Below are 12,928 nucleotides of genomic sequence, written 5' to 3' on the forward strand. Positions count from 1 at the left end.
GACAAATACTGGTCTTCTACAAATCAGATTTCTCTTTTTGTCTTTGTAGACAGATTTCTTCATAAATTTGCTTCCTGAACTTCAACATGTCTTCTACATCTTTGTGAGTCAGCATTTCTGCAACAGATAAGAGCTTAAAGCTGCTCAGTTTAAAAGTTGCCCTGTGCTGCACAGAGTTTAATAGTTTTAACGACATTCTAACTGATTCACTTAAAGTAGAGCAAACTGGAAAAATCCTAGCAGTCCACAACCCCAAATTTGTGCTATCACTGGAGAAGAGCTGCTTTGAAACCGGTAAATCCCAGAGATCCAAGCACTCTAGTAAGCTGACTCCAAAAAACTGCAGAGAATGTACATCTGACAGCAGCTTCACGTTCCTTTTCAAGTTGTCTCGTACACTAAACACTATGCTTACATACTTCACTTCATCGTTCATCTTTATACTTAGTGAACTCAGAAAACAGTCTGAGGGTATCTCTGCCTTAAAATTTATGTGTGAGCCACTGATAATGCTGTTACTCCCTACTGATACTTGAGGTCCAATTCTGGAGTACTCAATAACGGTTCCAGGCCCGATGAGACACCCAGGCTCAAGTATGCTTTGAATGATACTCCACGATCGATCCAAGGTCTCAGCTTTGCCAGAAAAGATGCTAAAAGCTACAGGCAGCAAGTCAAGCTCAAATTTCAGTTTGCTATCAGATGTAAAATGAAACAAATACTCTTGAGTAGTCCCTATATGATAGAATTTGGAATTGTTTAATACTATAACATTGAGGGGAGTTCCTTTAAGGAGAGAATATAGCTTCTGCCTTACTTCCACCAACTGTGATTCCTCTTTTGTGACATTACTTGTGTTTGTTGTGTAATCTTGAGTGGCACCAGGTCCCAAGGCCTGGAGGAAGTCACCATATGCATCTATTTCACAGCAAAGACTATCTATTTGGTTATAAAATGCCAGTAATAGTTTGGCAGTGCTATGATCAATGTAAAATATACTGTCAGTGTACACGTACTCCGAGTCCGTTTCTGAGCCGCTGCGGTCTCCGCAGGAGCTCGGTCTGACACAAACTGCCCCGCACCGGCGCATCCTCTCCACGTCCGGCTTGTGCAGGAAGCGATGGCAAGATCTGTATTGAAGTCCTTCACCTGAACAACTGGCTTGATCCAAAACAAACACTCCGTGAGTGGTCCCAATTGCCAAATCTGAAGGATGAGCCAAAGCAGTAAATCCAGGTTTGTCAAATGTGATGGTTTCTGTTTCTGCAATGCTGTAAAGCTCTATGTCATCGGAACAAGTAACGAGAATTCCTGGTTTCATGTGCCCTGGGAAATCGATGTACATTGCAAGCTTCAGCTCCAGCATCTGGTACACGGGATCACCCAAGGGCAAAGCTGTGAAAATCTTGCCCAGCGCGCTTGCACTTGGTAAACGTTGGCTATAACCACCTTGAGGAAAAAGACATTTTAAGGATACAGAACACATGCTTTCTTACAGACCGATTATATAAAATAAGCAAAACTAAAACCTGTATGCTTATTCTTTGTATACGCTAAGATACCAACAAATAGCTTAGTCATAAACTACTGTATTTTTCCAGAATTAAAGAAAAATGTAAAAATCATCATTCCTTTTCAGACATTTCTCAAGGTAGATCCTGGCCCTGATCCTAATTATGCCTGAAATTTAGCATGCCTTAAGTAGCTTTTCTTTTTTTAAACATGCCTGATTTTATTTGCTGGAAAATGAACCACCTCTCTATAAAACTAAAGCAAAGAAACCAAATGACTACTGCTCCTTCTTTGAAAGACAGAAAAAAAAAGCCCTTCACTCCAAAGTCGTATTTCAATTTTAAATCAAAGATGAGTCAAATAAGGAGCAGTTTGGGAGCATGACCTGTTATTTACCTGGTTCCTTTGCCTAGCAGTTTCCCAGCTATCAGTTTTTAGAAGTGCTCTGATAACTGGATATCAAGGCAAGCGCTCCTAAAGTCTGTATTCAGTTAAGAGGCTTCCTATGCAGTTCCTATGCAGGACCAGACTCCTTAAATGAGTATTTAAAGGCAGGAGCTTATTTCAGATACTCTGAATTATATTTCTCCACTGATTAACAACCTAAATGCCAGGAAGCAATGTGTGGGTGATGGTAATTATATTGATCTAAATTCAAATGATCAGACCAGCTACATTTGGGAGAACTTTTCTGAGGGAAGTATATTTCAGAATTCTTGTTCCTCCTATTCCTTCTCTGTGAAAATAATTTTCTTAAAAAAAAAATCAAGCTAGGGTTTTAGTTCATGAAATATAAAATGGAATTTACCAGAATGAATTAACAGCACAAGAAGAGAAGTCCACTTATCACCATACAGCTTTTCCAAGCATTGAAGAACGTGAAGTGTTGAACCACCATTTCCTATAAAAAACAATCTTCATACACGCTGTCAGGAGCACCAGTAACCCGTGAGGTTGTGTATGATACACACGCAAGGGAGCCCCCAGCGCTCGGGGCCAGCGAGGGGCCAAGGTCTGCGCAGCCCCCGTGCAGCGGGTACCGGGGCCCCGTGGCCCTCGGGGCTGGAGCTCAGCGATCACGTACAGCCACGACGCACCGCGACGCACCGCTGTGCACATCCATGCACAGCCACGACACACCGCGACGCACCGCCGTGCACAGCCACGACGCACCGCGATGCACCGCTGTGCACAGCCATGTACAGCCACGACGCACAGCGACGCACCGCCGTGCACATCCATGTACAGCCACGACACACCGCGACGCACCGCCGTGCACAGCCATGTACAGCCACGACGCACAGCGACGCACCGCTGTGCACAGCCATGCACAGCCGCGACGCACAGCGACGCACCGCCGTGCACAGCCATGTACAGCCACGACGCACAGCGACGCACCGCTGTGCACATCCATGTACAGCCACGACGCACTGCGACGCACCGCCGTGCACAGCCATGCACAGCCGCGACGCACAGCGACGCACCGCCGTGCACAGCCACGACGCACTGCGACGCACCACTGTGCACAGCCATGTACAGCCATGACGCACAGCGATGCACCGCCGTGCACATCCATGCACAGCCACGACGCACCGCGACGCACCGCCGTGCACATCCATGTACAGCCACGACGCACCACGACGCACCGCCGTGCACAGCCATGCACAGCCGCGACGCACAGCGATGCACCGCCGTGCACAGCCACGATGCACCGCGACGCACCACTGTGCACAGCCATGTACAGCCATGACGCACAGCGATGCACCGCCGTGCACATCCATGCACAGCCACGACGCACCGCGACGCACCGCCATGCACATCCATGCACAGCCATGTACAGCCACGACGCACAGCGACGCACTGCCGTGCACAGCCATGCACAGCCGCGACGCACCGCCGTGCACAGCCATGTACAGCCACGACGCACCATGACGCACCGCCGTGCACAGCCACGACGCACCGCGACGCACCGCCGTGCACAGCCATGCACAGCCACGACGCACCGCGACGCACCGCCGTGCACAGCCACGACGCACAGCGACGCACCGCCGTGCACATCCATGTACAGCCACGACGCACCGCGACGCACTGCCGTGCACATCCACCACCGTGCACATCCATGTACAGCCATGACGCACAGCCATGCACCGCTGTGCACAGCGATGACGCACAGCCATGCAGAACCATGCACCGCCAGGCACAGCCATGGTGCACAGCAATGCACAACAGTGCACAGCGATGACGCACAGCCATGATGCACAGCAATGCGCGGCAGTGATGCATAGCGATGCACAGCCATGCACAGCCGTGCACAACAACGCACAGCCATGCACAGCTCTGTGGCACAGCAATGCGCAGCCGTCCACAACACTAAGGCAGCGTCATGCCAAGGCCTCTGGCAGCGCAGGGCAGCGCAGGACAGGACAAGACAAGACAGGGCAGGACAGGACAAGACAGGACAGGACAGGGCAGGGCAGGACAGCGCAGCGCAGGGCAGGGCAGGACACAGGGCAGGGCAGGGCAGGGCAGGGCAGGACAGGGCAGGACAGGGCAGGACAGGGCAGCGCAGGGCAGGGCAGGACAGGGCAGGGCAAGACAGGGCAAGACAGGGCAAGACAGGGCAGGACAGGGCAGGACAGGGCAGGACAAGACAGGGCAGGGCAGGGCAGGGCAGGGCAGGGCAGGACAGGGCAGGACAGGGCAGGGCAGGGCAGGGCAGGGCAGGGCAGGGCAGGACAGGACAGGGCAGGGCAGGGCAGGGCAGGGCAGGGCAGGGCAGGGCAGGGCAGGACAGCGCAGGACAGGGCAGGGCAGGACAGGGCAGGGCAGGGCAGGGCAGGACAGGGCAGGGCAGGGCAGGGCAGGGCAGGGCAGGGCAGGGCAGGACAGCGCAGGACAGGACAGGGCAGGGCAGGGCAGGGCAGGGCAGGGCAGGGCAGCGCAGCGCAGGGCAGCGCAGGGCAGGGCAGGGCAGCGCAGGGCAGGGCAGGGCAGGGCAGGGCAGGGCAGGGCAGGGCAGGGCAGGACAGGACAGGGCAGGGCAGCGCAGCGCAGGGCAGCGCAGGACAGGACAGGGCAGGGCAGGACAGGGCAGGGCAGGGCAGGGCAGGCCAGGGCAGGCCAGGGCAGGACAGCGCAGCGCAGGGCAGGGCAGGGCAGGGCAGGCCAGGGCAGGCCAGGGCAGGGCAGCGCAGGACAGGGCAGGGCAGGGCAGCGCAGCGCAGGGCAGGGCAGGGCAGGGCAGGCCAGGGCAGGCCAGGGCAGGGCAGCGCAGGACAGCGCAGCGCAGGGCAGGGCAGGGCAGCGCAGGACAGGGCAGGGCAGGACAAGACAGGGCAGGGCAGGGCAGGGCAGGGCAGGCCAGGGCAGGGCAGCGCAGGACAGCGCAGCGCAGGGCAGGGCAGGGCAGCGCAGGACAGGGCAGGGCAGGACAAGACAGGGCAGGCCAGGACAGGCCAGGGCAGGCCAGGGCAGGGCAGCACAGGACAGCGCAGCGCAGCGCAGGTCAGCCCGTGCGCGGCCGCACGCACCGCGCTTGCTGCCGGGCGGGTCGGGGAGCGCCAGGTATCGGGCGCCGCGGGGCAGCTCCCCGGCGCGGAGCTTCTGGTCCAGCTGCCGCTGGAAGGCGGCCGCCTGCGCCGCGTCCGCCGCCGTCACGGCCACCACGTCCCAGAAGCGCGCGGGCCGCGCGGCGCCGCCTGCGCGGGGAGAGCAGCGGGTGAGCGGCGCCGGCCGGGCCGCACCGCCCGCACCGGGCCGGGCCGCACCGGGCCGGGCCGCGCCGTGCCGGGCCGGGCCGCGCCGTGTCCCACCTGCGAGCGCGGCGAAGCGCGCCAGGCGCCGCGCCGTGTCCCGCCGCCGCGCCGCGCTCCGCGCCGCCGCCATGGCCCGCCCGGCCCGGCCCGGCCCGGCCCGCGTTGCCCGGGGAGCGCCGCCCAGCCGCGCCGACCCGGAAGAGGCCGCCGCGGGCCGGGCGGTGCCGGGCGAGGGAGGAAAGAGGCAGGGAACACACACGGGTAATAGTAACGTACTGCTAACCGCGTCAGGCGGGCAGGCTGCGGCCGGGGCCCTCGTGCCTGCAGGAGTACTGCTGTTGGGCAACGAAAACGGCACTTGGAGCTTAACGGCAACCCCGCTTTTATAGTGGCACTTTAATATCAGTTGTCCTTACACTCGATTCCAGGGAATAACGGATGCTCGCCATCCCTGAAGCGCTCTGTCCTCCGACGCCGCGGGTGATGCGCAGAGCGGTGGCGGCAGCAGAGGCGCCCGCTGCTGCCTTGCGGCACCTGCCGTTTCACTAGGAGTTTTGTAGCCCGTATCTGGATATTGTGTTTTAATCCAGACTAAGCTGAGTATATGTATCCTATTACATACCTTTCGCCTTTCTCCTTTTCCTAGATCTGAGTGATGAATCAAAACCAAGAGCTCATCATGAAGAAGTTAACCGAGTATCTCGTCCCTACTTCAGAAAATATGGTGCTTGAATGTGGGCAAACTATTGACCAAAGTCGTGCAAAGGAGCTAGAAGATCTGGTCATAGTTTGGCTAAATGGGCAGTATCTAAAGAATGTGGAACATTTACAATATTGCTATTCACTTAAAATATGCATCCTGGCAAATAATTTCATTACTAATATTGATTCACTTGCGTGCTGTCCTCATTTAGTTGAACTGGATCTCCATGGAAATCAGGTAAATAATAGCGGTTTATGAAGAAACAAAAGCTATGTTAATTTGTCTAAAAAGTTGTACATTTGCATTCCTTATAAGCAATACATATTTTGAATGAAGTATGATTTACTTATGGAAGGAGCTCTTCTGGTTTAATATATTCAATTTTCCTACAGTGGGAGTAGCTACATTTTTGCTTCACACAATTAAATGGGAGTTTTGCCATTAGTGAGAATGAGATGAGCATTTTTGCCATGGCTACCCCGCTGTTTGTTCAGAAAGCAGTTTTTAGAGGAGAAGTTCAGTTTTTGATGTCTCCCTTCGTTTTTTAGCTCCAAGGAAACGGTGGTGATTACATCACCAGTTGTTACATGCAAGTTTTTCAGCATTCAAATGGCTATATTGAAATAGCCTGAAAAGCTATAATATGAAGTAGATTTTTTTTTACTGTGCAGAGAAATGATAAAATAACTTCTCAGTATGTTGTACATGTTTTAAATCAAATAAACAGAAAGCAGGGAAAGTCTACGCGACAGTTTTTATATTGTAACTTGGTGATGATGTATGGTTCTTACTGTGTATTAAAGGGCTTCATCTGTCTAGTTTTAAAAACTGAAAGCAGAAGGTCATGTGCTGCTTTCTTTATCTCTGAACTTACTCTTCAGGGTTTTCGGGAGATATTCAATACATACTATCCAGTTCTCTGTTTTAATCTATTTTTCCTCTTAAAGATATGTTTGTTTTTGTTAGCAATCTATGAGGAAGTCTTGCTTGCTGGTATTAGGTATGTTATGTCTTGGTAGTGATGTCCATGGCGTGTGTCGGTGGGAACTCACCACCGATCCCCCTTTCAGGTTATGGGACAAAAGCTGAACTTTACTCTGCAATTTCCGATGAGACCTTCTGAGTTTTATGTGCTGGACATGAAACAGAAAGAACCACAAAATGAAAAGAACTTCAGTCCTAGTCAGAAGAGCTGAATCCTGTCCCTAGAAGAGCCTGTATGATTCACGTAGCTTCAGCTTTGTCACGTGTAAAAACGTGGCATTGTAACGGGTGACTCAGGATTCATTGTTCTCCCTTGCGTGGCTTCGAGCCGTCGGAGTTGTCTCTTCAATAGTCGTGCAGGAATGGGGGCCAGGTTGAGCCCCGTCCCTTGCCTAGGCAGTAAATTTGCTTCTGTTTATTCCAGGGCTGATCTGGCTGTGTGTGATATTTCATAGTCTCGCGTGTTTAAAAAACGCCTTTTCCTGAAGGGTGGCTTTTCCCCATTTTCCAGATAGAGCGCCTGCCGGGCGCCGCGTTCTGGGAAGGGCTGCGGGAGCTGCGGGTGCTCTACCTGCACGGCACGGGCCTGGGCGCGCCGGGCGCCGTGCGGGCGCTGGGCGCCTGCCGCGGCCTCGTGGCGCTCACGGCGTTCGACACGCCGCTCAGCCTGCGGGCCGCGTACCGGCGCCGCACCGCGCTCGCCCTCTGCGCGCTCCGCGCGCTCGACTACTACGTCATCTCGGACGAGGAGCTCGTGGAGGGGTGGAAGCTTCCCGAGAAGTACGGAGCACTTTGCCCTTCGCTTTTCCTTGACTTCAGCCCTCTTGCTAGAAAGGTAAGCACAGCAGCTGCTTTCCTGAAAGGTTGAGCTGTGAGAGCATTTTCCTTAAAATAAATAGTTCTTAATTGCTTAATGAGGCACTGAACACACGGATGTAGACAAGTAAGATGTCCGTATTAAATAGTCTTCCTGGGTTTCATTCCGGCTCCGTGCCTTGCTGCCCAGCATCTTCCCGCACATCTGGTCTGCTTTTACCCTGGCCTTTCCGCTCACCTCGGCTGGACCTGCAGCTAAACGAGGTACTTCCGTCTGACTACAAAAAGGCACTAATTTGTATCCCCCTATATTCAAGGCTCCCCATTTGCCTTTGCAGAATGTCCCCATTCTCTTTGTGAGTCCTTTCTAAACATTTTCATTGCCGTTTCTGTTACTTTGTCCTTGGGGAACCCAAATCCTTTGCCTGAAAGCAGATAGGGAAAAATTCATTCTCCTTCCTCTGGCTGTTCTCTGAGCCTAGCAGTTACTGTACAAACAGTTATTGTTTGCTGTTTTTTCTAGGCCAGTGGGTATTTTGTAATTTTTCATTAAAACTGGAGACATTTCATTAAAAATCGAGACATTTCAGGGTAAAACAATTTTTTAAATACCCAGTGTTAATCAAAACCTTCAACTTAAACCCAGGCAGGATCTCGTGTTACATTTTGCTGTCAGGACATTTCTTTTCACATGCCGCTGTAAACTGATTGTTGCCTTGGTGGCTAAGGATAGCAAAGATGCTACATAAGAACATTTAATCTGTCTTTCTAAATTTCTGCCTCTATTTTTTGAATGGCAACACTTTATTTAATTGTGAATGGCAATACTATTTAATTTTGTTCTGATTCCTTTTAAACAAAGCTAGTGCACCTGAATAATTTCAAGGCTCTGTTAATAATCATTATTATATCTGTAGAGATTGAACTACACCAATGATTTAGAAAGAAGTAATTTGTTTAGATTTTCACTTTTAGTTTTGAAAATGGAAGTTAAAAAAGGGAGTGAAAAATCATTGGCATAGAATAGACCATACCATTGTGTGTGTGTGTGAACAGTTTCAAAAATTTGGAGCCTGTAGCTGAGAAGAAAGCTTATACTTCTTGTTCAATGAAACAAATACATTTATTTCTGCCTATGAGAATTAGAAAAACTCTATGAAAGAGTTATCTATGTTGTATTGAATATATATTGGATATACAGTAAAATTAGTTCCTTTTTAAAAATGTCTTGTAGTTATGCATTAAAGAATAACTGCAAATGCCTGCATTTGATAGCTTTGGTGAATGTGTTTTTCACTAGTAAAAATTTAATAACCTTTAATAACCTCTATCTGTAAGTGGGGAGGGCAGATAGCTTTCCTGTGAAGTGCAAGGAGGAACAGTTCTGCAGCAGGAGGACAGGATCCCGCAGAGCTGCTGCAGGTTTCACATGGGAAAGATGCTGCTTGGGAAGGAACTCCCAGCCCTGGTTTGATAACGAGGAGCATTTGCTCTGCTTGGTTAAGTTGCTTTCATGAAAGCACCTGCTTCATCTTTGGTCTACAGCTGTGGGGTGAAATTAATCTCTTTTAAATCTGTCTTTAAAATCATGTGTGGTAGAAATATGAATTTTAGTGCGTGTTGTGCTCAACAAATTTTTCTTTTGAATTCATGCAGGAAGCAAATGCTGAAGAGGCTTTAAGTCATGTAAAAGATGTCGTTTCCAAAATCAGTCGTGTTTTGGCACATCATTCACCAATCATAATTGTTCAAAGATGGATAAGGGGATATCTAGCTAGAAAAAGACTTGGGTATGTATTTTTGATTTACCTGAATTTACTTGAAGAAAAGAGTTTTTGCAAAAAAAGCAAGCTTTAGCCTAGTTACGCTTCAATATAGTACTAATCATTTCTATAGAAAGTAAGTATTAAGGATTTCAGCCATTACTGAGGACACCATAAGCAATGTACGTGCTGGCACTTTAATAATAATGATGATATTGGGTATTGCAGTGTTAGAGCTATGCTTGCTGCATTCAGCAGGATAGTTCTGTTGTCATTGAGGGTGAACTCTTGGAGTCTCAGCACTTGTGTTATTTAATTTAATATGATAATAGGTGAGTGGCAGGGGACAACATAGCTTCTCTACTGCAGATAAAATCACTGTCATTGTTATTTTAATTTTCTTTTGTGCTGTTTAGAAGCTAATTGTATTTCCTTGTGAAGATTTAAAACAACTTCATTTTCTTATAAAACTGCCCATACATTTTAAGTACAAGAGCAATTACTCCAATAACAATGATAAGGAGAAGGTTTTTGTATTTGTATCCTAGGATATAATACAGTTGGATGACTGCATCAAAAAGTACGTGCATTGGGATTTTGCTGTTTTCTTCAGATCATAATGCTGAAATTATTTACAAAAATTGCTCAGGCTTCCGCGGCGCCGGGTGTCCGCGGCCGGCGCGGAGCACCCCAGCACGGCGGAGCGCAGGGCGCCCTGGCGTTCTCGCTGCTGCTCCAGTTGTGCTTGCTGGAAAGGTTCTTCGGTCCGGAAAGGTTCTTACCCAGTTACTTCTTCAACAGCTTCCTCCTTCCCTCCGTTCGGATGGCAGTAACTCTGTAAAAGGTCATTTTCTCCTGCCATTTAATGCATTCACATGCAGTTCTTACTAACTGTGTATTTTCCTTTGCAGTTATTTTCTACCATGCTCTAAACAGCTTACTCTTAATTTATTACCCTATAGAAATTTGTGGCTCATTTATATTGCTTGAAATCCTTGTGCTCCTTTCCCCATTTATGCCTTGCCTTCTGGGTTTGGACAAAATTTTTAATTGATTATGAATACACAGTGTGAAATCTATCTGTTCATATTGACTAATACCATAATACTGGTATAATGCGGAGTAACAGTAGCTGGCAACAGATGTCATCTATGTTTTTTTCGATCATTTATGAGTGCGTTGAACAAAACAGCTTTTCAGTATGATCTCTGAAATGCCACCGGTAATCCTTTGCCAAACTGATCATTTCTTCATGGCGGTTTATTCCTCCAGTATTGTTTTTAGCAATTACCTGTCTGCAATACTTACGGGTTTGCGGTCCCTTGCTTTCCTCTGAGCCTGTGCAGAAGTTGCTGTTAAATTCCCTGCCTTGGCTTCCTCAGGCAGCTCAGATGGTAGTTTAGGTACAGGGTAGTATATCCCCGTTACCTGTTCAGCCAACTTATAGCTGACCTCTTTTGAACTCTTACACGTACGCTGTCTGTTTATGGTTATTTGCTGCTGTTCAGTTTGTCTGGCTTTTCTAAAGCCTCATGTCGGTACTTGAACTTGAGGCAGATCTTTAAGTGCATCGAGAGCTGGCACTGAAAATTGAATTGTTTAGGCTTCTTGTGTACCACAGTGAAACCTGTGGAATTAAAACATGATGTTTTTATAGGAAAAATAAAATTAAAAAAAGAACGCTTGTGCAATGCAAGACTCTGTAGGTTGAAATATGCTGCTTTGCAGAGAATTCTGGGCATTACGTCAGTGTCATACACGTGGAGAAATTTGTAGGGTTTGCCAGTTGTGTGTCTCATTCCTCTAGGGATCTTTAAGGATGAGAGCTGTTTGTGTTACCCAGAAAGATGCCGAAACCCCCTTCAGGATGAGGATGAGGATGAGGGCTGCGTGGTGCGAGGCGCTGCTGGAGGCGCCGCGCGGCCCCGGGCCGGGCAGACGGGAGCCCATGGCCAAGGGCCAGCGGCCGGGGCTGCCCCTGCGGACGCGCTGCGAGCAACGGGGCACCCGGGGCCAGCAGCAACCCGGGAGCGCGGCCGAGGGGCCGGGAGCGCCAGCGGTGCCAGGCCAGGGCGCTCGGACAGGCCGGCGCCAGCAAGCGTGGGGCAGGGCTGGAACCAGCAAGCGTGGGGCAGGGCTGGAACCAGCACGCGTGGGGCAGGGCTGGAACCAGCAAGCGTGGGGCAGCGCTGGAACCAGCAAGCGTGGGGCAGGGCTGGAACCAGCAAGCGTGGGGCAGCGCTGGAACCAGCAAGCGTGGGGCAGCGCTGGAACCAGCAAGCGTGGGGCAGGGCTGGAACCAGCAAGCGTGGGGCAGCGCTGGAACCAGCAAGCGTGGGGCAGCGCTGGAACCAGCAAGCGTGGGGCAGCGCTGGAACCAGCAAGCGTGGGGCAGCGCTGGAACCAGCAAGCGTGGGGCAGCGCTGGAACCAGCAAGCGTGGGGCAGGGCTGGAACCAGCAAGCGTGGGGCAGCGCTGGAACCAGCAAGCGTGGGGCAGCGCTGGAACCAGCAAGCGTGGGGCAGCGCTGGAACCAGCAAGCGTGGGGCAGCGCTGGAACCAGCAAGCGTGGGGCAGCGCTGGAACCAGCAAGCGTGGGGCAGCGCTGGAACCAGCAAGCGTGGGGCAGCGCTGGAACCAGCAAGCGTGGGGCAGCGCCGAGCGCGGAGCCAGAGGCTGCTTCATCGGGCGCTTTTTAAACTGCTGAGGGGCTGTAAAGCGAAGGATGAGAGGAGCAAAATGATACCTGGCTTCATTGTGTTGTTGGGAGGGAGTGCGTGTGCTGATAAGATTCGCACGAGGACACTTCCGTAGTTGTTACCAGCGTATCTGGTGTTTGATATGAAGTACTCTATAAAGATGCCAGCAGCATGAGCGTTGAGTTTAATTATTTGAGGATCTTAAAACAGCAGGATTAAATACAACCATTGCCATAGTGACAAAGCTTGCACTTTTTTCTGTGACTTTGGCTCAACATGCTGGTTTATTTATTCCATTGCAGTATCAGAACTGTGTTATTTATTACAAAGCAAAAAGACGTGTTTTGCAGAATTATGTATTCAAGTCCCGCTTTGCCACTCTGGAAGAGAAGAGCAGGGACAGGGTGTCAATGTCCCCATCATTTTCAGACCAGAGATGAGTGGCTGTAATCCCTACACGCAGCTGTAGTCCTAAACTAATAGCTGTTCAAAACATGGGCCTTTAAAATTTTTGTCCTTCATGCTTATGCATTTTACAGGTTATTACTGCCATTTTACATATTACCATAAAGCCTCAGTGTCTCCATAATGGCTTGAAAACTGTTTCATTAGTATGTTAATATGAAGCCCTTTGCAGATAACGTTTTGTCAATCTTTTTAAAGTACTGTACATTGCATTCTAAAAATTATATACTT

At 50.4% G+C, this 12,928-nt stretch overlaps 2 protein-coding genes across 2 annotated transcripts; one reads left to right on the forward strand and one right to left on the reverse strand.

Moving 5' to 3' along the window:
• Positions 1 to 5,399, reverse strand: FPGT (fucose-1-phosphate guanylyltransferase). Its single transcript, XM_088537573.1, has 3 exons — positions 5,325 to 5,399; positions 2,321 to 2,413; positions 1 to 1,449 (listed from the first exon to the last, which is right to left on the reverse strand). Exons 1-3 carry the CDS (start codon positions 5,395 to 5,397, stop codon positions 17 to 19), a joined length of 1,599 nt encoding a protein of 532 aa, XP_088393699.1. The 5' UTR covers positions 5,398 to 5,399; the 3' UTR covers positions 1 to 16.
• A 547-nt stretch (positions 5,400 to 5,946) lies between these two features.
• On the forward strand, positions 5,947 to 7,822 carry LRRIQ3 (leucine rich repeats and IQ motif containing 3). The gene is made up of 2 exons (XM_088537567.1): positions 5,947 to 6,207; positions 7,466 to 7,822. The coding sequence occupies exons 1-2, from the start codon at positions 5,947 to 5,949 to the stop codon at positions 7,820 to 7,822; spliced, it is 618 nt and encodes a 205-aa protein (XP_088393693.1).
• Positions 7,823 to 12,928: the final 5,106 nt, after the last annotated feature.

This window comes from Tinamus guttatus, unplaced genomic scaffold (assembly GCF_059628265.1).
Source record: "Tinamus guttatus ecotype Peru unplaced genomic scaffold, ASM5962826v1 Tinamus_guttatus_pri_ptg000814l, whole genome shotgun sequence".
In the NCBI taxonomy this organism is placed as follows: domain Eukaryota; kingdom Metazoa; phylum Chordata; class Aves; order Tinamiformes; family Tinamidae; genus Tinamus; species Tinamus guttatus.